The sequence below is a fragment of the Chiloscyllium punctatum genome, chromosome 22 (genome assembly GCF_047496795.1).
Source record: "Chiloscyllium punctatum isolate Juve2018m chromosome 22, sChiPun1.3, whole genome shotgun sequence".
In the NCBI taxonomy this organism is placed as follows: Eukaryota; Metazoa; Chordata; class Chondrichthyes; order Orectolobiformes; family Hemiscylliidae; genus Chiloscyllium; species Chiloscyllium punctatum.
In genome coordinates this window covers 39,839,877-39,867,534 of record NC_092760.1, presented here as the reverse complement: position 1 = coordinate 39,867,534, position 27,658 = coordinate 39,839,877, and the positions used below count along the sequence as shown (strand labels likewise).

At 39.5% G+C, this 27,658-nt stretch overlaps 1 protein-coding gene across 4 annotated transcripts; it reads left to right on the top strand.

Moving 5' to 3' along the window:
* On the top strand, positions 1-27,307 carry saal1 (serum amyloid A-like 1). 4 transcript variants are annotated; one of them, XM_072592082.1, is made up of 14 exons: positions 1-171; positions 1,080-1,235; positions 1,767-1,880; positions 2,555-2,638; positions 5,695-5,774; positions 8,521-8,580; positions 9,758-9,873; positions 13,805-13,982; positions 16,843-16,925; positions 18,590-18,673; positions 18,950-19,138; positions 20,156-20,379; positions 21,310-21,402; positions 23,743-27,307. In XM_072592082.1, the coding sequence occupies exons 2-14, from the start codon at positions 1,110-1,112 to the stop codon at positions 23,827-23,829; spliced, it is 1,518 nt and encodes a 505-aa protein (XP_072448183.1). In that variant the 5' UTR covers positions 1-171; positions 1,080-1,109; the 3' UTR covers positions 23,830-27,307. The 4 variants fall into 4 exon arrangements, 3 of the variants coding, with proteins under 3 accessions (XP_072448183.1, XP_072448182.1, XP_072448184.1); XM_072592081.1 differs by having other exon boundaries at positions 4-171; positions 1,083-1,235; XR_011963703.1 differs by lacking the exon at positions 23,743-27,307 and having other exon boundaries at positions 3-171; positions 1,083-1,235; positions 18,950-19,053.
* Positions 27,308-27,658: the final 351 nt, after the last annotated feature.

Sequence of the window (27,658 nt, the reverse complement as noted above, 5' to 3'; positions counted from 1 at the left end):
CTGTGAGGTGAGGATCAAACGGCTCCCAGGGCCTGTGTTGTTTCTGTTTTGCTGAGCACAGAGGAATGGGATCAGGATTGGGTTATTGATTGGTGATGAATTGGAGTTCCCTCTTTGCTTTGATGAATGAGAGAACCCGAACCTGTGAGAGAAGAGCAGTTGCTGCAAAAAGTGAGTCTGTTGGAGTTCATTCCTGCACTTGGTTATTATGGTCATGGGTGACCCTGTATACTTTAGTGAGATGAGCACAGCTATCCATACCTTCACTCAGAAATTATTTATCACAGTCACCTCGGTCTGTATCCGAGTCCTCGTAATGAGCGCAAAAAAAGACTGGAGTTTGGGAAGAAAATTCTGGACATGCTCAGCAACTCGGGCAGCGTCAGCAGAGAGGAACAGATTAAACGTTTCAGGTTTGGAGGACGATAAATAGCTACACACCTGAAATGTTAAGACTTTGTTCCTTTACACCCAAAACTTTGACGTACTGATGTATACCTAAGATCTCTGACTTTTGCCTATATAATCTTTTAGTACAACTATCCCAATCTAATTTTGATTATTCGTGCTGATCCCTGACACTATTTGAGCAGCCTATTAATGGGAAGCATGACAAGACCATGGAGTGCATACACTCACAGTCATATTTGTATAAATAAAATATCATGACTTTTGTGACTCCAAGCATAGAACTTGTAGTGATGGAGAGTTTGGAAGGTGCTTAAGGAGCCTCAAGGATTTTCTGCAGTGCACTTAGTAAATAACACACACATTGCTGCTACTGTGAATCAGTGGTGGAGGGAGTGGATGTTTGTGGATGGCATGTCAGTCAAGTTAGCTGCTCTTTCTTGAATGGTGTCAAGCCCTTATCTACCCTGGAAGCTGCTTTGTTAAACAGTATAGTTTTAATTGGTTAAACTGCAGTGTGGTGTAATTACATTTCCTGTATAGTCTGTGTTCGTACTATGGATATTCTTTCCTAATGTCTGCAAAGTTGTATAGGTCTACTGCCAGATTCTGTTCTCATCCATGGAGTACCCTCCTGTTGCATTAATGAAGTATACTTATGCTTCCCACAGTAGCACTGTTCAAACATTCTGAATGCTGGGATGGATCGCAACCCATCTCCACCACCAAGTGATGAAAGCATCGATGAGACAACCAGAGTTGATGCAATTGGGAACACAGTGTACAGCAAGCACTGGTTGTTCAGCACACTCATGAAGCTGATTGAGGTAACATTTATATTCTGTACTTTTGCCACTGTATATTAAAACCCAGTTCCTATTTTGAAATGGTAGGAATGCAGATTTGATCAATTTCCTCGCTCCTCAGAAGACTCAAATGGCAAGTATATTGAACAAAGTTGACTCAATTGTAAATAAATTGTAAGACAGTTATAACTGGTCTGTGCTGAGTTACCTGATTCCACTTAAAATGAAGTAGGGTTATGGTAAGGGGAGAAAGCCAGCAGAGTGCACTGTCAAGTAGACCATGATGTGCATGTTTGACTGTATTGGCTTCATGCTGATCCCTGACATTATTTGAGCAGCCTATTAATGGGAAGCATGTCAAGGCCATGACGTGCATACACCCACACTCATATCTGTATCAATACAATATCATGACCTTTGTGACACCGAGCACAGAACTTGTATTGCAATTACAGATTTTACTGGGGTATCTAGCAAGAAAACGTATGCACAACAACATAGTACCCGATGGCAGGAGACATGCTAAATGTGTAAACTGTTTCACTTTCTCAGCTTGTCTGTCCAGAAGGGGAAGAGGCAGAAGGATCAGATTCCAGAACAGAGACAGAACTGGATGAAGATCTGGAGAATGAGATCTGTAAAATGTGGGACATGTCAATGGATGAGGTAATCATGGATCTCCATCAGATCCTTCAATGTGATGGTTAATGTTATCTGATTGAATGTAGGTGACTGATATATCTGGAAAGAATATCCTTCCTATATCTAAAGTCTTTGCTATTCACTATTCCGTCTTTAAATTCCTTTTGCTGGCTCAAAAATCAAGCTCTGCAGTGAGAAAGAAAGATGAACTAATCTCTAGCTTTGACTTGTTCTGCTTCTGGTTTTTTTTAACTTCACTGTTGCTTCATTTCACTGAGAGAGCTTTAAATGAAATGGGTGACTTGTGGTGAATTCATCAACCAATTAATTTTCCTCTTTTACTATAGCACAGTACATTGAACTGCCAGACCAGCTCTTGACTAAAAAGACACTGTGTGATCAAATGATCATGTGAACATTTTGTTTTCCAGTCATAGCTTTGTAGTCTGTATTGTAGAAAAGATTGATATAGGTCAGGTCGTGTTTGCTGAGTTGTTAGGTGGTTGGTGCTTTTTTGAAATGCAGCCATTTTATAGTCGTTGACCATGCAGCTTAAAAGGCTAGGTTACTGCCCTGTTCTTAACCTTAGGACATGCATGATGGCTGTTCCTGTCAATATCAGATGTTTGGGTACTGTCTACTGACTCAGATGCATGTCACTATTGCTTACTCACTAAGCTTTGTGTTTTGTGCTGCAGGATGTTGCTGTGTTTCTTCAGGAATTCAATGCTACAGACATCTTGCTGGGGATCATTGGTAAATCCAAGTGTCCCCGACTAACGGTGGGTGAAGCTTGCAGTAAGTGAGGGTTATTTGCAACGTAATGTGTTCCTGTCTAGTTTATTGTATGGTAGCCTCAATACTTATAGTTTTTGGGAGAGTGAGAGACCTGGCAATCAAACTTCTCCAGCATAGATATCTAATTTTAGATATAGATAATTTATGTGTAGTTTGCAGCAATTTCATGGTATCCATTTTGCAATACCTTTTAACTTTTGGGCATGATACGCATCTGGTTATTAATGAGACATGGTTCTCCACTTACTATCCTATGTCTGGGTAATTAGCTGATGCCAACCACCATTTTTTTAATAATCAGGATCAAAAGGCAACCTGGTTGTACCTTTATGAGGAGATAACTATCTGTATGGTTTCTGCAGACATAAGCTGAGTGTCTTTCCTGGTTATTTAATCTGGAGTTCTGGAGATAGCTACTCAGGACAGCAACTTTAGAATATTGGTTAAAAGGAAGTGCATTACACTCTGAAAATAGTTTTTCTCACCACATTTCTGCAGATACCGATCTAATCACCTGCACTCTCCCTTCCACCTGTAATACCCTAGTCTCCAAAAAAAAACAGTTACTGTCTGTTACCCTGGTCCCCATGGTAGATGTCCACCACTCTTCAAAAGTCCAAGGGATGTAGACTTGAATGGGTAAAATGCACAACTAATTTAGCTAGTTATGGTGAGGTATGGCTGGATTACCTAAAGCATTATTGGGCTTCTTACTATTCCAGGATCATCCTAGAATGAAGGTCTATCTCTTGACTTCTTGTCTCCACAACAAACTATCTTTTTAAACCCTTCTCCCCATTTCCTTGATTCCAGCAATAAATGCAGGGAGTTCATGGGGGGCAGCGCACTGGTTCAATGGTTAGCACTACTGCCTCATAGCGCCAGGGACTCAGGTTTGAGTCCACCCTCGGTCTGTGTGGGATTTGCATATTCTCCCCGTGTCTGCGTGGGTTTCCTCTGGGTGCTCTGGTTTCCTCCCATAGTCCAAAAATGTGCAAGTTAGGTGAATTAGCTGTGCTAAATTGCCTACAGTGTTCAGGGATGTGTAGGTTAGGTGTATTACTCGGGGTAAATGTCAGGGAATGGGTCTGGCTTACTCTTTGGAGTGTTGATGTGGACTTGTTGGGAGAATCGCCTGATTCTTTTGTCAATGATTTTAAAACCATCCGAACAGCTGCTTCTGTCACCTTCCATTTCACCCAGGCAAACTTCCTTAAAATTCCCTTTTGCCCCCACCTCGAATTTACACATTTCTCCTTTCTCTCTCATATATCCCTTAGGTCTTCTCCAAGTTTATCTTAACTATACAACCCACATCTTGCTTCCTTATTCTCTCTAAGTTGCTGACTACCCAACTTCTCCTCCAGATACTTATATTAATCAATAATGAAAATTGTTCTTTCTCTTTCAAGTATTCTCCTTCTCTCCTCTACATCTGCTATCATCATCCTTAAAAGCAAAATTCTTGTCCCAACTGTCCTCTCAAACTACAGTCCAATCTCCAGCCAACCTTTAATTTCCTAAAATATTTCAATGTGTTATTGCTTCTTAAATTGGTACCCAGCGTTCCCAGAACTCCATTTTTGAATTCCTCAATCCTTCCAATCAGCCTTGTATCTTTGCTGCTGTAATAAATTAGTCTGATCAACAGTCACAATGACATTCTAAGTAACTATAACAACATTAAATTATTCCTTCTCATTGGTCTTGAGTTGTCTGAAGTCTTCAGTGGAGTTAACTACAGCATCCTTCGCTGATACCTGTTGACTGTCACCCAACTGGTGCATACATCTGATTCCATTCTGATCTATTGGAACTTGCGCATATCTGGGGTATCCATTAGATTGGTCCTTGTTCCTGCTCGTGCAACATTACTTCTGGCATGGCCACCCAATGCTGCTGTCACTCAGCAACATTTCCAGGAACCAAACTTCTTCATTCGCTTGTACACTACAACACACTTCCTTAGCATCATCTCTCTCAACTCTGCCACCGTTGCTAAATTATCAGACTGTTCATTTGTATTGAATATTAGATGCAGGAATGCCCACCAATTGAATATTGGACAGACCATGATTTTGATCCCCTCAGCAAAAACCATTTCCAAACTACAAATTCTACCTTTCTCATCGGTGAATGGTTGAGAGTAAACCAGACCATTTACAATCTTGATGTCTTTTTTTGACTGAGATGAGTTTCTGACTACATATGCCACCACTGAGGCCTCCTACTTCCATGTCCGTAGCATTGCTTATGTAGCCTCTGCTGCCAAAACCCCCTGTTATCAGTTTTTTACCTCTGGACTTAATTATTCCAATGCATTCCAGGCTGTCCTCCCACATTCTACCTTCAATAAATTTGAGGTTTCTCAAAACTGTTGTTTATGTCTTAAGCTACCCCAAGTTATATTCCCCTACCACTCCGAGTTCACTGATCTTCACCTCTTTATTTCCTTACCTCTTCTTCATTATTGAGACAGTCCTTAAGACCTAACTCTTTGACAAAGCTCTGACATAGTATTTCCCTATGTGGCTTGGTTCCATATTTTGGTTTGTAATGCCCCCGTGAAACACCTTGGGATAGAAGTTTTTTTCATTGTTTTAATGATCCACTTCGAAACGAAGAGAGGTGAAGGTTTGTAAGTAGTTAACTAAAAGAACTTAACATGTATGAATCAAAGTCTTCACCGTGGAAATACAACTATCAGAAAAAGCTGTGGTACTGTGTTAAATGTACAGTTAAGTCACTTAATGAATGAGCTAAATGGTTATGTTTACATTCTGCACAGAATACTGTTCTGTGTGCTGCTGGAAGTGGGATAGGTTTTGATTTAAGATTGTATGATGTTGAAGACAAGAGAGCATTTAAATAGTACTTACCTGTTAGAAATTAAATGTTGGGGCAGAATTCATGCTGGGATAGTGTGTAAATGGTCTGAGGAAGGAGTGACCTTCAGCTCATTGCTCATTTCTCATTCCATTTTGTTTCTGCAACAGTGATGTGTTATTGATTAATAAAGTCTCTTCTTTTTCGCGGTTAGGAGATTTGCGTTGGTATCCTGGGAAATATGGCTTGTTACAAGGAGACCTGTCAGGCAATCAGTAATAATGATAATCTTGTGTGAGTATTGTATACAAGCTATGGTACACATCCTTCCATAAATAACTAGTAAGAACGTTAACTCCCATCCTTAGGGAGTGTTGTTGGCGCAGTAGGTGTTAGGAAAATCTGGCATAAAAATTGAATTGAAGATAAGCCCGTAGCATAGAATATTTCCCTTTTGTTGTTCTCCCCAGCTCTCCTGTACGTGGAGCATGAGCTGGACAAATCATAATTGAAATTTTCAGTTACTAGAGTCTTCATTGTACACCAGAGAGGCAATCCCCTCTGTAACCTCTAATAACGGCACCAAAGTTAATGAAATTTTAGAAGCAACATATAGGAACTCTGTAAATCTATTTCCTGTGTTCAGTTTATCATCAAAAAGGCCCCCTCCTACTTTCTGGATAGAATCAGTTAACCAGTAAACTTGGCTACTTAATTTGAAGCACTAAGTAGACGATGCTTTACTCAGGCCTATCAGATATAAGAAATAAATCCTGCAAAAAATGAACTTAAATCTGAATCTTACTATGCTGTGCTAGTGTTATTTGGTACTGTGATTAATAGCACAAAGTTTGCCAGTGTAGTATGAAACACCTGAAGTGATCAGATGTATGAAGACTCCCAGTATTAAAAATTGGCAGCTGTTTCAGTGCATGATGTTTGTGATACATGTGTAGAAACATTTGAGGTACTCAAATAGGCAGAGGCAGCATTTACCCCGAGACTGTATTGCAATGTTACTCCAACTACAGATCCCCTGAGATACTTGTGGCATCTACTTTGCTGTTACATAGAAACAGAGAAGATAAGAGCAGGAGGAGGCCATTCAGCCCTTTGAGCCTGCTTACCATTTGTCACATTCATGGCTGATCGTCCAACTCAACAGTCTCACCCTGATTTCTCCCCATGATCTTTGATCCCATTTTCCCCTAGTGCTATCTCTAGCTGCCTCTTAAATATATTAACTGTTTTAGCATCATCTTCTTCCTCTGGTGATGAATTCCACAGGCTCACCACAATGTCTCCTCATCTCCCTCCACCCCGAATCCTCAGACTGTGACCCCTGGTTCTGGATGCACCCACCATCAGAAACATCTTCCCTGCACCTACCCTGTCTAATCCTGTTAGAATTCTATGTCTCTATGAGATTCCCCCTCACTCTTCTGAACTCCAACAAAAACAATCCTAACCTGATCAATCTCTCCTCATATATTGGTCCCGCCATTCCCAGAATCAGCCTGGTAAACCTTTGCTGCACTCCTTCGGGAGCAAGCGCATCCTTCCTCAGAAAAGGAAACCAAAATGCATGCAGTATTCCAGGCGTGGCCTCACCAAGGCCCTGTACAACTACAACAACATATCCCTGTTCTTGTACTCAAAACCTCTTGCACTGAAGGCCAACATACTATTTGCTTTCTTTACCGCCTGCTGCACCTGCATACCTACCTTCCACAACTTGTCCACAAGGACACCCTGATCCTGCTACACCCTCCCCTCTCCCAATTTATAGCCATTCAGGTAGTAGTCTATCTTCTTGTTTTTGCTTCCAAAGTGAATAAATTTCCACTTACCTAAATTATACTGCATTGATTATACTGCCATTGATTTGCCCACTCAGCCAACCTGTCCAGATCATGCCGAAGGATCTCTGCCTCATTTCACCATCACAGTTCACCATCGGACCATCCAACTTGGTATCATTTGCAAACTTTGAGATGTTACATTTTGTTACCTCATCCAAATCATTATATTTTGAATCATAAATATCTACACCTGCTAACAACATTTCAGTAAGTGAAGCAGCTGGATAATGATGAAGTGAATTTGACCTAGGATGAACAGTGTGAGTTTTTTGAAGCTGGAGTTTCAGCATTTAAACGTTTTAGGATTTAGTTTGTATTGTTGTCATAGATTTGCTGTATCAAATTAAATATTCCATGCGATCAGTGATTGATGTTTCAGAATCACGTTGTTTGCCAACTTTCGTTAGAAGTTCTAATTTTATTTGAAGGTGTTTTTCAGCAAGAAGGTGCTCTTTATAGCTGCAGAGTATAAGATATTGATTAAGAAAGGAAGCAGTATAATTTATTGAATCTAAAACCTGTGGGAGAAGAATTTTGGGATTTTATTCCAAAAGAGAAAATGCTGGAAAATCTTTTTTGGTTTCAGATTCCAGCATCCGCAGTAATTTGCTTTTATTTGGGAGTTTATTCCCTGTGTTTTATTGTTTCTGTGGTTCTTTATAAACACTATCATTATTCTAGTTGTTCTAGGAATGTAAATTATGGTGGGTGGCATGTTCAGTGGTTAGCACTGTTGCCTCACAGGACCTGGGTTCGATTCCCCTCTTGGGCAACTCACTGTAGTTTGCTCAATCTCCCCTTATCTACATGGGTTATCCCCGGGTGCTCCAGTTTCCTCCCACTCTGAAGATTTGCAGGTTTGGTGGATTTACTGTGCTGAATCGTCCATCTTGTTCAGAGATATGTAGGTTAGATGGATTGGCCATGGGAAATACAAGGTTACAGGGAGAGGAGGATGGGTCTGGGTGGGATGCTCACGAGGGTCAGTGTGGACCCGATAGGCTGAATGGCCTGCTTCCTGTAACAGTTCTACGATTCTATATTGGCAAAAGATGATACCTACAGGAGAAGAGGGAAGAATTTAGGGAGAAAATGTCATAAGGTTTGTTGGATTTTGAGATGTGTCTTAGAATAATTGGCAATTTTGTTGATTATCCTGTTTCTTTCCTTTTCCACAGTAATGTTTTGCTGTTGCTACTAGGAGATTCTGACCCACCTACTCTTTTGGAGACTAGCAGGTAGTGTTTTGAATATTTTTGAATACCGTGCACACTCAGTTTATAAAGGTCACATAATACCTGATTACTTTCTAGCTAAATGACTTCATGAATTAACTGTACGTATAAGGAAAATTTAATATGGAACTTTATTATGTTGGTAATGGATCTTCTCTGGAAACTGCTGTAGTGCTGATAGTGAAAGTGCTCCCATAATTCTGTTAAGCAAGGAATGCTAAGTTTTGGACTCAGCAATGATGAAGGAACAACTATATCGAATCAAGTTAAAATAGTGAGGGACTTACTTGAGAAGATGGAGCTAATGTGGCTACATTATATTCCTGGATGTGGTATGAAGTCTGATTCATGGAAACGTGCATCCAAGTGTGGTCAGTGTTTTGGATGGGGCATGTCAGCAAAGCTGGCAGATAGGCGCCATCCTAGTACAAGTGTTAACCTATCTTTCTTTATCAGATGCTGACTGATTTATATATTTTTATTTAACCTTTTCCATACTTCTGCTGTGCTCGATAACTCTGAAACGAGCCATTCCTCAGTTTGGATGAGATGCATGATCTGATCTGAATTGGCAATATATTTAGATTAGATTAGATTAGATTAGATTACTTACAGTGTGGAAACAGGCCCTTCGGCCCAACAAGTCCACACTGCCCCGCCGAAGCGTAACCCACCCATACCCCTACGTCTACATCTACCCCTTACCTAACACTACAGGCAATTTAGCATGGCCAATTCACCCGACCTGCACATCTTTGGACTGTGGGAGGAAACCAGAGCACCCGGAGGAAACCCACGCAGACACGGGGAGAACATGCAAACTCCACACAGTCAGTCGCCTGGTGTGGAATTTGTTGTCAGTCATCACAGAACATCTGATCCTGATCATGGACCTGGGCATGATTCTTCATTGCACATAACTGATATGAACATAAACGGTTTCAATAAGATATAAAAGTGTTTGCTATCTGTTGACTTGAACTATGAGAAGTAACTAAAAATAGAATTAACCATCATCCACCCAACCATGGAATGTGTCTGGAGGGGGCATTGTGTGCTGTAGAATGAACATAGGTCTGTCACTTGCGATGTTGATATTCTAAGAATACTAGGCTACATTAATGCCGCTTGTGGCATCTTGATAATGATCCCTTTTCTGGTTAATGCCTCTATTTTGCAGGTTAATACTGGGCTGTCTTTCTCAGCCAGATGTGTCCAGCATCTGGGTTGATCAAATCCACAAGCAACACTCTGTTCGGGAGAGTGTATGTTTCATAATGCAGAGCTCCACAAATGGTAAGTGGTTTACTCTTTTGTGAAAGCCATTTCTTCAATACCCATGTGGTGGCAAACTCTGCCTTTGTTTTCATTCTCTTGATTTTTATTTGAGAGGTGTCTGCCTGGCTTTTTGGGATGTTTGGAAGGAAGGTTGTAAGCTAGGATAGGAGGCTGCATGAGTGTGCATGCCTGTGCATTTGAAACGGTGCAGAGTCTGATGTATTCTTTGAATGACAAGTTTGCAGTGATACATTTGACCTGTGGGAGTTTCTCAGTCCTGAGTTAGTGGAAGTCCTCTCACTGTTAGATGTTTGGGAATTCAAACCCACTCTGGGGATTTCAGCAGGAAATCTTAGCTGAAACATAAGATGAATTTAGGGCATGGTTAGGAACATGTGACTGGGATATCAGGCTATTACAGAAATATGGCTCAGAGGGACAACACTGGCAGGTTAATATTCCTGGGTGCAAATGCTTTATGAGTGATAGAAAGGAAGGCAAGAAAGACGGGGAAGTGGCAGTTTTGTTAAGGATAACATACTGGTTGTACATCGGGAGGATATTCCTGGGAGAATGTCCAATAATGTTATATGGGTAGAACTGAATTAAGAAAGGGACGATCACCTTATTGGGGTTTTACTGTAAGTCGCCCAATAAACAGCAGGAAATTGAGAAACAATTTGTAAGGCGATCTCAAATACCTGTAAAAATAATAGCGTTATAATGGTAGGGGATTTTAACTTTCCAAACATAGACTGAGACTGCCATAGTGTTAAGGGCTTGGATGGAGAGGAATTTGTTAAGTATGTGCAACAAAATTTTTTTATTCAATATGTGGATGTACCTACTAGAAAAGGAACGAAACTTGACTTTCTCATGGGAAATAAGGCAGGGCAAGTGACTGAGATGTCAGTAGGGAGCACTTTGGGGCAAGTGATCATAATTCTTTTTGTTTTAAAATAGTGATGGAAAAGGATCAACCAGATCTAAAAGTTAAAGTTCTAAATTGGAGTAAGGCCAATTTTAATGGTATTAAAACAGGAACTTTCAAAAGCCGATTGGGAGAGGCTATTTGTAGGTGAAGAGACAGTTGAAAAGTGGGATGCCTTCAAAAATGACGTAATGAGAATTCAGAGAGAGTATATTCCAATTTGTGCAAGACTGGTAGGTGTAGGAAATCTGAGATGACTATTAAGGAAGAAGGAGGAGGTATATGTCAGTTGGGATTGAGCGAAACCCCCAGAGAAGTATAAGGGCAGTAAAAGTATACTCGAGAGGGAAGTCAGGAGGGCAAAAAGGGGACATGAGAAAGCTTTGGCAAATAGGGTTAAAGAGAGTCCAAAGAGATTCTACAAACACATAAGAGCAAAAGAGTAACTAGGGAGTGTATAGGGCCTCTTAAAGATCAACGAGGCTGCCTGTGTGTGAACCTCAGGAGATGGGTGAGATAGTAAACAATATTTTGCATCACTATTTATTGTGGAAAAGGACATGGAAGCTAGGGAACTTGGGGAAATAAATAGTGATGTCTTGAAAAGTGTCCATTTTACAGAAGTGAAGGTGTTGGTGGTCTTAAAATGCATAAGTGTTGATCAATCCCCAGGACCTAATAAGGTGTTTCCAGACCTTTGGAGGAGCTAGGGAAGAGATTGAATCATAGAATCCCTACAGTATGAAACAGGCCATTTGGCCCATCAAATCTATACTAACCCTCCAAAGAGCATCTCACCCAGACTCAACCCTCTATCTTATCCTGTAACTCTGCATTTCCTATAGTTAATCCATTAGACACTATAGGCAATTTACGTAACCTGCACATCTTTGGACTGAGGGAAGAAACCGGAGCACCCAGAGGAAACTCATGCAGACACGGGGAGAATGTGTAAATTCCACAGACAGTTAACTGAGGGTGGAGTTGAACCCAGGTTGAAGGTGCTGTGAGACGACTGTGCTAACCACTGGGCTGACAGTCTGGGCCCTTTGCAGAAATATTTGTATCATTGGCAGCCACAGGTGAGGTACTGGAAGACTGGAGGGCTGCTAATATTGTCTCATCATTTTTTAAAGATGGCAGTGAAAGACTGGGTACTATAGACTAGTGAGCCTTTTGTCAGTGGTGGGTGAATTGTTGGAGGGGATTCTGAGGAACAGAACTTACTTGCATTTGGAAAGACGAGGACTGATTGGGGATAGTCAACCCTTTACTTGTGGGAAATCATGTCTCACTAACTTGATTAAGTTTTTTTTGAAGAGGTAACAATGAAGATTGAAGAGGGCAGAGCAGTGGACATTGTCTACATGGACTTCAGCAAGGCATTTGACAAGGTTCTGCATGATAGACTGGTTAGCAAAGTTAGATCATGTAGAATCCAGGGGAAGCTAACCAATTGGATACAAAATTGGCTTGAAGGCAGGAGACAGAGTATGGCAGTAGAGAGTTGTTTTTCAGACTGGAGGCCTGTGACCAGAGATGTATTACAAGGATCAGTGTTGATTCCATTGCTTTTTGTCATTTATATAAATGATTTGGATGTGAATATAGACGTATGATCAGTAAGTTTGCAGATTATGCAAAAATTAATGGTGTAGTGTACAGCAATGAAGATTATCTCAGTACAATAGACTGAGGAGTGATAGGTGGAGTTTAATTTAAGTAATTGTGTTGCATTCTGGTAAGGCAAACCAGGGTAGGACTTTTACAGTTAATTCCGTGGGCAGTGTTGCCAAACAAAGAGATCTAGGGGTGCAGGGGCATAGTTCTTTGAAAATGGAGTCTCAGGTGGATAAGGTTGTGAAGAAGGCATTTGGCACACTTACCTTCATTGGTCGTAACAATGAGTATAGGAGTTGGGACATCATGTTGAGGCTGTAGAGGACATTGGTGAGGCTATATTTAGAATATTGCATTCAGTTCTGGTCTCCCCTACAAAACAGATGTTGTTAAACATGAAAGGGTTCAGAAACGATTTACAAGGATGTTGCCTGAATTGGAGGGTTTGAGCTGTGGGGAGAGGCTGAATAGGCTGGGGCTTTGTTTCCCTGGAGCATCAGAGACTGAGGGATGACCTGACAGAGGTTTGTAAAATCATGATGGGCAAGAATAGGGTGAATAGCCAAAGTCTTGTTCCCAGGGTAGAGGAGTCCAAAGTTAGAGGGCATAGGTTTAAGGTGAGAGGGGAAAGATTTCGAAGAGATCTGAGGGGTAACGTTTTCACGCAGAGGGTGGTGCATGTATGGAATGAGCTGCCAGAGGAAATGGTGAAGGCCGGTACAATTACAGCATTTAAAAGACATCTGGATGGGTATATGAATAGAAAGGGTTTAGAAGGATATGGACCAAATGCTGGCAAATGAGTCTAGATCAGTTTAGGGTACTTTGGTTGGTGCAGTGGAATTGGAGCAAAGGGTTTGTTTCCATGCTGTATGACTCTGTTAGCATCTAAAGGCAGTATGTAGGTGTATCCCCTGTTTTTCAAGATACAGACTTTCAGATGAGATTGTAAATCAAGGCCACGTCTGTCTTTCAGGTTATCCTAAACAATCCCAAGGTACTATTTTAAAAACAAGTCGGAGACTTATCCCTGTTTTCTGGCTAATATGTATTCCTCAACCAACACTCATAAAAACAAATCATCTGGTCTTTGTCATCAATGTTTGAGAGATGTTAGTGAACGTAAATTGTCTGCTGCATTTCCTATATTAAAACTGCGGTTACTCTTCAGTTAGCTGTGAAGCACTGTGAGATGTACTAAGATAATTGAAAGCATTACATAATTGCAAGGTTTTTTTTGGACAGTGGTGTTATCAATGTATTGTCTTTGGTATGTATTGCCCTGAGCTATAAGTACTGCAATCCAATTTGTAGCATGTGCTGATGATGTCTGGGTGTCAGAATCAGGCTTGACAGCACTGCTTTGAGATTGGTGGTAATTTCTTTTCTCTGATTCAGCTGATTTGTTGGGGAAGATTGGTGAGGTGGTCGATAAACTCTTTGATTTGGACAAGGAACTAATGCTAAGCTGGGTCGTGGAGTCAAAGGGGTTGGCTGATGCATCAACTATAGAAAAAGAAAACTCAACTGAAACTGCATTTGTCCCTTGCTTATTGGAAGCAGCCAGACAACTCAGGTAAGTTTTGGGAAGAGGGTTTTAGCCACTGTTTACATAGTTTTTGTATGGTGAATATAAATCCAATGAAATTTTCTTGCATATTTTTCTTCACTTCCTTGGCATTGTTTCCATTTCTAGGGATAGGCTGGCCACTGGCCATTGTAAACTCAGTGACTCCTCAGCTACCCGGACTATACATCTTCACACCCAGCTTTCTGTAAGGACTCCATCCCATTCTCCCATATCTCTGTGACCATCACATTTGTTCTGATGATGCCGCACTTCTGCCATCACCTCTTCCCTCCTACAACACTGATCGCGTTCTCCAGTCCTCACTCTCCACCCCACTAACATCTGAATCTGAAGGATCATAAGCCACCATTTCTGCTACCCCCAGAGAGATGCCACCACAAGACACACATTCCACTCCCCTCCATTGTCAGCATTTTGAGGACACCCTTCTCTACTGCCAACATCTCTTTATACCCCATGGCACCTTCTGTGAAATGCAGAAGGTGTAGAACCTGCCTGTTTACTTCCTCCTTCTTCACTATCCAAGATTCCAAGCACATCTTTCAGGTGAAGCAGTGATTTACCTGCACTTCACTCAATCTGCTCTACTGTATTCGCTACTCACAACGTGGCGTCCAGTACAATGGGGAGACAAAACGCAGACTGGATGACCGCTTTGCAGAACACCTATGTTCTATCCATAAAAATGACCTCAAACCTGCAGTCACCTACCACTTCAACTCATCACCAGGCCTCTGGGCAACATTTCTGTCTTGGGCCTGCTAAGACTGCTAAGCACAGGCTGGAAGAACAGCATCTCATTTTCCACTTGGTGACCCTGCAGCCTTTAGGACTCAATATCAAGTTCAATGCTTGAAGAGTCTGAGCACTGCTTTCAGCACAGGCAGCTCATTTTCATCTACTTATAGACCCTAGGATCTGCTTTTCTTACTCCATGGCTTACTTTCATCCATCCCTTTGTCTGCCTAACTTTCTCGTCTCTGGGCTCCTTACAGACCTATCTGTTCACTCCTTTATCTCCTCCCAACCCCTATGCATCAGTATAATTACCACGTTTTCCTAGCTGCCTTCAGTTCTGATAAAAGGGTCATTAGACTCAAAACATTAACTCTGCTTTCTCTCCACAAATCCTGCCAGACCTGCTAAGTTTCTCAGGCAATTTCTGGTTTTGTTTCAGACCTTCAGCATACACAGTTCTTTATTCTATTAAACTTTCCTTCTCTTTTTCAGATTCTTCCAACCCCCCCCCCCACAGTAATTGATGAGTTATATACTGTGGGGATAGAATTTAGGTAGTGGGGGCTGTTGTCACTTGGTTGTACATGTGAATTTGAAACAAGGTGACATGTGGACTGATGCATTTTTGAAAGATAAGCGTACAGTGTTACATTGAACTGTGGGAGCTGCTCAGTCTTTGTTAATGGTAGTACTCTCATTGTTAGAAGTCTGTGTCTTTAACCCAGTCCATATTTCTCAGCAGAAAATCTAGCCTGAAACTGTAGAATCTAAAGGAGTTGCCTAATGTTGGATCATAAAGCAAGCTCATGTCTGCCTTTTCAGTAATGGATGTATAAAACTTTCACACAAACTCTAATCAAACAGTGTAAAATATGCTGTTACACTCTTGGAATATTTTGCTGTTTTTCTGTTGAGTTTGGTTAACTATCAGCAATGTGCATTACTTTACACTTTGCTTTGTACTAGAGACTCTTATCCCAGCCAAATTGGAATTTATGTAGAATGCTAACTATATTTCCAAATTACATCAATAACTGAAAATATTGCATAGTAATGCAAGCTAAAACAACTAATTAAATTTATTTAAAATCATAGAAATTCTAATACGCACAAAACTAGATTAAGATTTGAAGTTATTAAAGAAAACTGAGCTGTCTAAATCTATAACTATATGAGTCTCTTGATGACTTTTGGCATTTCAATTTGCAGTGTGGTATGAATGTTTCCTAACTTGACTGTAAATGATTTAGGAAATCACAGCACAAAACTCTGCCTTACATAATCTTGAATCGGCGGTGCCGCTAAGAAACCACAAAGTAGTTGGTGTTAGAAAATGGTAAAAGGTCATATCATTGCAATGTTGAGAATTGTCCTCAGTTTGTTGAACAAGTATTAAATTACACTTGACCTCAGTGTGCTTGATGCTCATAACGGGTAATGTAAATGGAGTGTACTACAAAAAAAGTTGCTGAACACAAAAACTAATACAAAGAAGCCAAGAGCTCCAGTTCATATAAGACCCTGATAGCAAATAATGAAATGCAACTCACTTGGGCACTTCCTGGACAGTTTTGTGAGATGCTAAAACATCGGTAATTTAGGTTCTTTTTAACTCATTCTTGGAATGTGAGTGTTGCTGGCCAATTATTACCAATCCTGAATTGTCCTTGAGATGGCGCTGGTGAGTAGTCCCCTTGAAATAATGCAGCCCATGAGGGGTGGGTACCTGCAGTGCTGTTAGGTTCCAGGATTTTGACTCAATGTGGGCAAAACATCAGTGGTTTAGTTCCAAGTCAGAGTATTAGTGACTTGGAGAGGATCTTGTAGATAGGGATCACAGGTTGGAGAACTTCCTGCTCCTTGGATGCTGTCTGAACTGCTGTGCTTTTCCAGCACCACTCTAATCCAGATAATGGATAATCTGAGAGACTTGACACACATAATAACATGCATGTAAAATTGGTATAAGTGTGGATGTGTAGTTTGTGTGCTAAACAACCAGTATTCCTGAGATCAAATCTGTCCAATTATAGTGACCTGTAATTGCTGCTGTTTGCATAGGATGGTGGTCAGTGTATTTTGATCTCTGCTATTTGCTGTTTTTTAGGTCAGACAGTATTGAAGGGTTAGACGTTTACATGCATATACTACAGCTGCTCACTACAACAGATGGAGGAATGCAGGCAATAGGTAATTATTCTCAACATTTCATATCTGTAATTCTTTCATATCTCTCCCATTGTTCTCAATGTTTACAAATGGTGAAATTCTACTTTTTATTCAAATTGCATCAATATTCCTTGCCAACATTAAAATAGTGTACATACTTCCTGCTATTAATCTGTGTGTCATGTGTTCATAATGCAAACATGCCTGCTTTTGAGCTGAAATTTGTTTGACAAATCAGAACTTTCACCATGAAAACCCACTGATTTTTTAAAAAAGTGAACCAATCAGCTCTGTAAAAGTGATTTTACATAATCATTTTAGGTCCATTTAAGTATTTAAAACAACTATTGACAGTCTTCCTTTTGAGCATTGTTGCAACTAAGGTTGGAGGAATACACCATTACTCTAGTCCTGCAACTCCTCGAGTCACAATATAAAACCCAAATACATATATTTCATTACCCAAGATAATCGAATACCATATATGATATATTAGGTTTTAGACAAAAAAATCTAGAAACTCAGCTTCTTAATAAACACAATTACAGATTTATCATCTGTAAAAATGTAATAATTGATTAATATACGCTACTACAGAAATACAATTGATTTTCTCTAAATATCATAAAAACAGAGTTGAAAACATACACACACATTTTAAGAAAATGAAAAACACATTTCTCTGTAAAAACTTAAGCATTCAGCCTGTATAATCTTCTGAAAAACAAACTCTGGCCAATGGGTTATTCTTGAAGGCAAAAGGATAAAGCGTAGTATGTCAGAGTCTGTTGCTGTAATGTTTTGGCCTGTGTGGTTAAGTCACTCATCATGCACAGTTGTTTCTGATGTCATGCATGATGTAGTTTGCTCAGAAAATGCCATTTTGCGATGTTCTTTCAAAAGGTTACACCCTCAGTGTCATAGCCATAGTCATTGAGATCTACAGCACAGAAAAAGGCCTTTCGACCAGTGTCTGTGCCAGTCAAAACAACTGCCTGAGTTTCTAAAGCCATTTTCAAACGCGTGGTCCATAGCCTTGGCATCGCAAATCCGCATTTGAATGCTTCAGAACACCATGAACCTATGTAGAGGATTTCATCTTAGAAATGAGCAGTTTGATCTCAGCAGTTTCTCTTCAACTCAGCTTGTCCTTAGCATCTTTTCCTCCATCTCAGCTAGATAAAACAGTTTCAGCAGCATCGATAGCAAAGCAAGCAGTTATCATCCATCATATGAAACCGTCTTGTGATTTCCAGTAAGTCTCGTTAAAAATAAGATCCAGTGTTCACAGTGAACCCTCCTTTATCGAAACTACTCCAGCTTTGTCCGCAAAACTTGTAATAAATTCCTTGACAATTATCCTTCAAAGCCTGTGTCCTCGAAGCAATATGAAATACAAGGTGTCTTCATTAGCAGCTTCTCTTTCTTTTGTAATAATTAAACAATTCTAGTTATCCTGTTCCACTTTAATATTTTAAATACTTCTGTTGGTTGCACTTCTGGCTGACTGCAGTATAGGTTCACTATGATAAAAAAAAAGCAAAAGGCAATTTAGGGTTATCTGGGATCAAGTTATTTTGCATTTGCACCTACAGCAGTCCCATTAGACTATGCCAGATGATATCTATAATGTCAAGTACATTTGTAGAAATTGGATTCCTTTAATCCCATTCATTGTTTTACAGGATTAATGAGCATAGAAGATCATAATGTGAATGGGATGGGCGTTATCAGAGGCTGCCCTATGGAACAGGTCACAGTGAGCAGCAGTATGTAAGGAACTAACCCCTTAGAAGAAAAATACTGGGAAAATTCCCATCACAAGTTATACAGAGATACCTTAACTTGATTTTGATGGAACTCCTAAAATTTACTTTTTTTCAAGAAAATGTAAGAACAAGAATTCTGTCCGTGCAGGGGTTTTCACTATGCAACGGAGAGGCACTTTGATTAAAATATACCATTCTGACTTCCTGTGTCTTTAACTCTGCCTCAGGCATAGTTGTGTTTGCTGATTACGTCACAATGAATCTCCTTTCTCGTAGTAAGAACTCCAGACAAGGCTGAGGCAACCTGGACTCTACTGTATGACATAGTTCGCACTGATCTTTGTCAGGATGATGACCCAGCTATCATTGTAGAGGAGCAGGCAAGTGTGTTGTCCTCCACTCTGGCTGTCCTTTCAGCAATATTTGCATCATGCATGGAGGAGAATTACATCAAGATTGAGCGAAGTGAGTGAGTTCAATGTGTACTGGGAGAGTTGGTGGGAGAAAATGGCATAATAAATCTGACTCTGACATCTTGTGGGCGGTAATGAGTTTCTTTAATGAGGTGATCAAACCAAGTACAAATGGAGAGAATTACAATCTCAAACAATTGTTCTAAGAGCAGGTCATTATTACGTAGTTCTCTTCTTGAGTGGATTCATAATCTGAGTGGTAATTAGTTTCCTGTATCTCTATTCAACTGTTGACTTCTTACAATCTTTTATTCCTTACAATAATTTCTATTATGTTTATCTTGTTATTGGTAAACACTCAACCTGTATATAAGTGAAAGTGAAATTGGTTATTGTCAGCTTAATGAATTTAGACTGGGGGGAAATGAGGCTGAACAATCATTCCTAAATCAACACTTGGTTCATTCCTTTTTCCTTTAGACTTTATAGCATTTTGGTATAACTGAATGACTTAATAGGCCATTTAAGAGTTAATCACATTGCAATGAGTCTGAGGTCACACAGAGGCCAGAATATGTTCCTTCCCTAAAGGACATGAGTCAACTATATAGGTTTATAGACCTGTTAACAATGGTTTCATGCTGAGCATTATTAGCAATTATTAATTCTATCAGCTACCATGGTGGATTTGAATGCATGTTTCCAGAGCATTAGGTTAGATCTCTGGGTTACTACTCCAGTAATATTTCTACTACCACAGCACCACCTCGGAATGATATCACAGGTATGTACTATGGTTACAGAGAGAGACTGAAGCAATTGTAATTATTCTCCTTAGAGTATTGAAGGTTCAGAGAAGTTATCAAAATGAAGAATTTTGATAGAGTGACTAATATAAACTAGTCTTTGACGAGAAGGTCAGTAACCAGAGGTAATTAACAAAACAAAATTGGAGATTAGGCTAAATATTCATGAAGTGAATGGATGGTTTAAACCCCCACTGTGTACTTTGCTCAATTTGGTTCATTAAGTTGCAGTATTCTTCATCTGTGTGTTATATCTGGTGCAGACCTTCCTTTGCTTGATACGCTGCTGCGAGTTTTGTTCTATGCAGAAGAATCTCAAAAGAGACCATCAGAGAGAACAAGGAGACAAAGCACAGACAAGTGGTCTGTGCCATCTCCGATATCTGGTGCCCAGAAAGGGAAACAGCGGGAAGGAGACTTTCACTTGAAAATTCTCCTGGATATCTGTTGTGAATTTCTCTCTGAAATCTTCATGAACATTGGAAAGGTATGGATGTATATTGGAAATATTAGAGGATTAACAGTGCATGTTAATTGTGTTTAAATATCTGGAAATTCTAGGTGTTAACTGAGAATTCACTCTGGAGCCCTTAAAAATAGACACTCTGGTTTTGGTGTTAGAAAATGCATGGTTGTAATCTTTAAGTAACAATTTATAAAAATCTAAAGTTCTGTTCTCCATAAATGGCTTTCGGTTTTTCTAAAATTTATTCTGTTGTGAGATATGGTCTTTGCATATAAGGTCGGCGTTTGTCACACACACATGCTCTAATTGCTTTCTAGGGCAATTTCAAAGGGCAATTAAAATTTATCCATGATGCTGTGGATCTGGAGTCACATGTAGCTCAGATCAGAAAAGGATGGCAGATTTTCTTCCTTAAAAAAACGATGGCCTTTTCCAACAGTTGCTGGTAGTTTTATGGTTACCATAGCTGAGCTTTATATTTCCAATTTATTCATTGACTTTAAATTCCACCAGCTGCAGTTGTAGAATTTGAACCTGCATCACTGCAGTAATGCCCTGGACCTCTGATTTATTAGTTCAGTGACATTGTCACAACCATCTCTGAAACGTAAGAAACTGGCGATAGAGGTAACAGTGGGTTGGGTGAAAGGAAACTAAAAAAGATTGAGTGAGAGCAACACTGGGAATTGAGGAGATAAACAGAGGGAGGATGGATGTTGCAATTGGTAATGGGAAAGAAAAGATGACGCTGAATATATAGAGATCACTGAGTGAGCACTTGTACTTAGATTACCTCTTCTGAAAATGTTGCTTCTTGAATCTGCTGCTTATAAACCAATCACTAGCCACAGTGTGTTTGACAATTCCTCAGTTCATGTAACTGCTCAGGTTTTGGTTCGGCATCATTATGGTGCATTGTGGTAACTATGATTCTCTCTGTTGTACTTATAGGAGATTGTATCAAAAAGCTTTAAAGAAGGATTCCTGAGCCAAGAAATGTGTACTTCTGCTTTTCGCCACCTCCTCCCTCAGTATCATACAGCTGTGAGTATATTTGCATGACTTGTTTTCAGGTATGAGGGATTTCAGCCACTTGGTAGAATTCTGACTTTGGGATTATGGAATTCTGCTGTTCTTAATTATTTTTCTGACATTCCCCTCTGACTGACTGTTCCAACTTGTTGAGACTTCACTAGAAATAGCATGATTTTTCACTCACTGCTACAGTTGTCAAAACAGATTGAAGGCAGGACTGGAGCTTGTTGAAATTGATGTATTGTCTACACCTATAACTTAGTTGAAAGGACTGAGCATAAAATCCAATTTTCTTGTAGATGCCATGCTAATGGGGGAATAACCTGTGAGGACAGTGTAAATAGGCTGCAGAAAGCTAACAGATAGATTTCCCCCACATTATACTCTGAGATTATTCAATTTGGTAGGAAAAATGGAAATGCCGAAGATTATTGAAATAGAGAGAGACTACCAGGAAGCTCCATGTTACAGCTCTATATTTATCAGTTAAAGGGAAGACCAAATCAGTCAGTTAGAAGCGTTTGGAAAACTTTGCAGATTTATGAATTAGCTTTCAAGATCATATTCTGCTGCAAGAATTTACTTCATTCTGTATGAAGTGCGAAGTGCTGAAATGTTTAAATGCTGAGGTCACTTTGGTAATTTTATACAAATGCATTAGTCCTTATTTACAAAAGATGAGCAAAGGGAACAATAATGTTTCTATGCTTATAAAGTATAGTAATTCCATTAATTTGCAGTGGCACAAAAACATTTGCATTTGCTGCAAATCATAAAATACAGAGAATATTAATTGCATCTTGCTTTGTCCCAAAAGCATTTTGGTCCTTTTACTCAATATCATCCTTGATTCTTTGAACCATAGTAAAATTACAGCACAGGAGTGCCCTAGTATGCGCTGCTGAAAGTTTAGCAAATCCTTACCCTCAGTTCTTAATTCAGCACAAGTCATTAACTATGAGAGAAAAGAGTGTTAAACTTTCAGTGATATCTCTCCTTCAAAGTGATCAGGCTTAAATACGGAAAATGCTGGAATCAGATCATGGGCTCATCAGGATGTGAAAATAAAGGGTTAATTTTTCAATGGAGAGCTTTCATTTTTTTTTAGATGTTACAGGATCTGTCTTGCCTTTATCCAGATTTTATTAAATATTTTTGATATAAATTTTTATGCTCATCAAGTTCAAGGATGTTGTTGCATGCTTTAATCTCTCTGGATCTCTTCATGTCTGCCTTGTATTTCTTGCATTTAAAAGTTTTCTCTGAAATTGTGCAACAATTTGTGGGTTGTTGCTACAGAAGGAAGAAAAATGAAAAGTAGATGCTGATTTTGCAAGGACTATGCATGTCTTTAGAAGAGCTAATTTCAGTGTAAAACTGCTGGGCTGTTTTGATTTCTTCTCACTGAGTTTCTGCATTTGAACCATCTCATAAGAAATGGTAGACTTCTTGCTGGGTCTTGGTTTTGTGGCTACTAATAATTTGTGACATCACTGCAGAGCCGAGTCACTAATTGTTAGTAGGATATTTCTACATAGTGGGCAGTACAATGAGCCTGATACTTCATTTTCGAGAGTGTGGTGCTGGAAAAGCGCATCAGGTCAGGCAGCATCCGAGGAGCAGGAGAGTCGATGTTTCAGGCAAAAGCCCTTCGTCAGGAAGATATTCCTGTCGAAGGGCTTTTGCCCAATACATCGACTCTCCTGTTCCTCGGATGCTGCCTGACCTGCTGTGCTTTTCCAGCACCACACTCTCGACTCTAATCTCCAGCATCTGCAGTCCTCACTTTCGCCCTGATGCATCATTTTGTCCAACTTCACTTCTCAGTTAAAATCAATGATTAGGAGTAGAGACTCATTGAATTTGTTTCCTATTACCCACGACCAGTAATGCTCAGACAAATTGCTGTGTTCCCATCAATGTCCTATCTGAGATTGGGAAATGAGCAATGTTCTTTTAAAGCGGGTGCTGATGAGCATTGTTGGAGCAAGTTAAAACAACTTTAATCTTTGCCCAGTTGTGCAACAGTTGATTTGAATAATCTTGATGGAACATTGTAGAGGACATTGTAGAACATTTGCTGGGCATCAAATCTGTGATGCACATGACTATGTAATACTTAATGGAGTATTTCAGATCAAGCTTTAATCTGCATTCATTTGTACCTTCCCTCGGAGTGCTTGTGGCTTATATTATGCCTAACATGAGAAGTGTTCCTTTTCCTAGCACTGACATCTTTCAACAAGATGAGCATAAAAATTTGTACTGATAAAGGTTTTAATAAAATTATTGTATATTTCATCCAGTTCTCAGTTATCTTTGCTGATCAATACCTGTAATGTCTCCTAGGTTGAAAAATTCCACACCATCTTATTGGAAGTACAACCGGACACTGCGGAACAATTGCTATTGGAGTTTCCCAATCTAAGGTCCTGACTGGGAGTTGTTGCTGCCACTGAGAGGGTACTATGTTGTGTGGAGCAGATGGCCACAAGACAGAAAACTCTTAATTGTCTAAATGCACATACCTCTGCCAGACATTACCTGGCAACAATAACGTTGTCAATCACAGACGTATCACATCAGCACAACTGTATTTGGATTTGTGAGCAACACAAGATTTGTGTTCATAATTGGATTAATGTCCTTATACAGTGTTTGTTTGAGTATTTATGCAGTACATGTGAGGTTTCTTTCTCTTGATGTAAATGTGAAAGAGACTAGCAGTTGTGGAAAGTTTCAGGATTGCTAAAGTTACTGACAAACTTCTGCTCTGTTTTGAGCACCCTGAGAATGTGACATCTCAGGAGCAGTTTCATCTTGAATCATCCAAGGACATGTCACAGTTTCAGGGCTGAAAGTTGATACCTAAAGCTTCAGCCTTTATCTTTATGTTTACCCTGCTGAAGCTATGATGTGTTGAACTATAAATGTGCTCTATCAGCACTAACCTGTTTACTATGTTACTTATGCTGTAAAACATAATATTCAACAGTGCATATTTTTCTTCAATAAATGTTTGCTTTTCTATCTCAATCAGCGGTCAGTGAATAAAGAATGTTTAGCTGATTGAAGCCTTTCAATGAGATGTTTTCACAAATCCCCCAGCTAAATTTAGTGATTAATGTCCCCTGGGACAGTAATGTTCATGGAATAGCAACCTCTTTGTGGAAAAATACTTTCAGATACATTGTACTGATGATGCAGTAGTTGGTGAAGAACCATTAGTCTAGATCCAAAACTTAGTGATCCAAAGGTTCCAGTGACCATCCCTGGTAATTTGAGTAAGCTGATTTTGGCCAGGACAACAGTTAGTTCTATAATTGGTCTAGCACCCCTTGTTTGAGTAGGCCAGAAATTAGCTAAGGATGCTTCTCCTAATGGTATTCCAATCATTCTGCTAGAAAATGTATTTGAATATCAAATGAAAACAGGATTGAATTTAGCACCCACAACTGAATAGCTTGTTTACATTTTTTTTAAGAGAGTCACAGAGATGTGCAGCATGGAAACAGACCTTTCGGTCCAACCCCTCCATGCTGACCAGATATCCCAACACCATCTAGTTCCACCTGCCAGCACCCGGCCCATATCCCTCCAAACCCTTCCTATTCATATACCCATCCAAATGACTCTTAAATGTTGCAATTGTACCAGCCAGCCTTCACCACTTCCTCTGGCAGCTCATTCCATACACGTACCACCCTCTGTGTAAAAAAGTTGCTCCTTTGGTCTCTTTTATATCTTTCCCCTCTCACCCTAAACCTATGCCCTCTAGTTCTGGGCTCCCCAACCCCAGGGAAAAAACTTTGTCTATTTATCCCATCCATGCCCCTCATAATTTTGTAAACCTCTATAAGGTCACCCCTCAGCCTCCGACGTTCCAGGGAAAACAGCTCCAGCCTGTTCAGCCTCTCCCCGTAGCTCAAATCCTCCAACCCTGGCAACATCCTTGTAAATTTTTTCTGAACCCTTTCAAGTTTTTGTTTATGAACAATGGCTAGCCAGACCAGACAGTAACCTTGAATTAAAACAACGCAAGTGCATTCAGGAAAGAAGTGAAAAGAATATACTCTGTATACATGGTATAATCTGCATTTGGGAATTATTATTATAATAAGCAAATTTTCTGTATGCCTGCCTATCATGTACAACAGAAGTGAGACCTAAAACTTCCTTTACATTTCTTCTGAAGTTGGGAATGAAGCACGTAAAGAAGAACAGATTCTCTTGCATTAGTGTGACATTTTACCATTTCCACTTATATTTTTAGAAGAAGTTAATGAGGTAAGTTCAGTGTCAATGCCAAATTGTGATAGTATTTAAACTTTCTGGAGAAATTAAATAGGTGGAATAAGAACTGGGGACTGAGTATATCTATGTTTCTGAAGTTCTCCCCATTGTAAATTTTAGTGTCCATTATTATAAAGAAATTTGTGTGTGCAAATTTGCCACACAGTCATTACATAAAATTTATAGCACAGGAATAGACCCTTTGGTCCATCTAGTCCATTTCAGTGAGCTTTCTCCAGACCTACTTCATTTTCATTCAATCAGTATATTCTTCTCTTCCATTATCCCTGAAATCCTTGCATAACATCATTTTAAAAGCTCCTCTATTATTTGCCTCAACTATTCCAGCTTAATACTACAGTAACAGTTTCTACATTCTCCAAACTGAGTAAAGATGCTTTTCCCTGTGCTCCCCCTCTAGTGGTAACAATGCTCTGTCACTATTCTCCAGAGGCTATAATTACAGTTCAATGGAAATATTAAAATATGCCATAAGCCATTTGACGCAAAGTGCAAAGGTTAGGCTAGCCACATTACCCTTTGCGTCACTGTATTGTTTAAATAGGAATAAAATAAAACAGAATAGGAAGTACTTGTAATTAATTAGAAAAATATCTTATGAAGACTTCACAAATAAAGAAAATGGAAATAAGCTTACAACAGATCTTATCAGTGCTGAATTAACTGATCTTGGACAGGCAGTTGGGATGTTCATGACCTCTGCATTCAGATGAAGAAATATCAGGCAGGGATTCCAACCTAAATTATCATTCAATTACGCATTCTGTAAAGTGTGAGAAAAGAATTGAGCATATCCCAATATTCAAATATTCTGCACACTGTGATGCTTGTGAGTTTAAAGTAATTAATTGAGTAAGATAGATGGCTGTCAACATTTGGTGGATTTACATTCCAGCAAGAGTCATTATCTTCAGAAAATGAGGGAAGAGAATTGAATAAAAATGTTTTTAAGACTGTAAATCTATATGTTTACGCTAATTAGTCTTTTAGACAGCAGTATGAGCACAGGGATTAGAGATGCAACCCGTATAATCAAGTCTTCCAATATTCTAGTCTTCAAAATATTCTTATCAAGTAATTATGTTTTTTCCTGTGTACATCTGATTTGTCAAGAACATTTCTTGTAACACTTGTAGTCCTTGTCCTGAACTCAGCGCTACTTTCATTGCAGACATCATATTGCAATCAGCAGAGACACTGATGCTTTATAAGGTCTTATTAAAGCATTTAGGGGCCATGAGGAAAGAGCAGGAATATGGCATTGAGATACAGGGCCAGTGTGATTATATTGAATAGCAGAGTAGAAATGAAAAGCTGAAAGGTCTACACCTATGGTTTTCCACTCTCAGGTGGGCTGTAAAATTGGATTTCTGTCCCAGTGCATCTTTCAATTGATATTTTAAAGCAAGGCCCCATTCTTCTAAGTTGGATATAAAAGAACCCATGGTACTATTAAGTAGAGCAGAGGTTTCATTCCCAATGTTCTGACAATATTTAACCCTCATTTGACATTACAGAATATCTGGTCATTATCACATTATTGTTTGTAGGAATTTGATTGTCATAATACTTCAAATAAAAGTATTCCATTGCTTATAAAGTGCTTTGTCATATCTGGTCATGAAAACCATTATAAATACTGTATAGTTAAAAATTACACAAGATCAGGTTATCGTCCAACAGGTTTATTTGGAGGCACTGGCTTTCGAAGTGTTACTTCATCAGGTGGTTGACAACTATAACATAGTGTTGTGATTTTTTACTTTGTCCACTCCAATCCAACATCAGCTCCTCCAAATCATTATAAATGTAAGTTTTACTTTTCATAGAAGGCAATTTTTCGGCCAAGTGTGCAATTGTGCTCTTTGAAAGAGCTATCTATTAGTCCCACTCTCTTGCACGATTCCCAAATCCCTTTTACAACAATAAATTTCAGGTATACACCCAATTT

Excerpts from the sequence above, each read along its gene's own strand:
- saal1 (XM_072592081.1), top strand. The coding sequence starts at position 127 with ATGAGAGAACCCGAACCTGTGAGAGAAGAGCAGTTGCTGCAAAAA. Across the intron at positions 9,874-13,804 it reads AATGCAGAGCTCCACAAATG|CTGATTTGTTGGGGAAGATT; the intron begins GTAAGTGGTTTA and ends TCTCTGATTCAG. Across the intron at positions 19,139-20,155 it reads TTACATCAAGATTGAGCGAA|ACCTTCCTTTGCTTGATACG; the intron begins GTGAGTGAGTTC and ends TATCTGGTGCAG.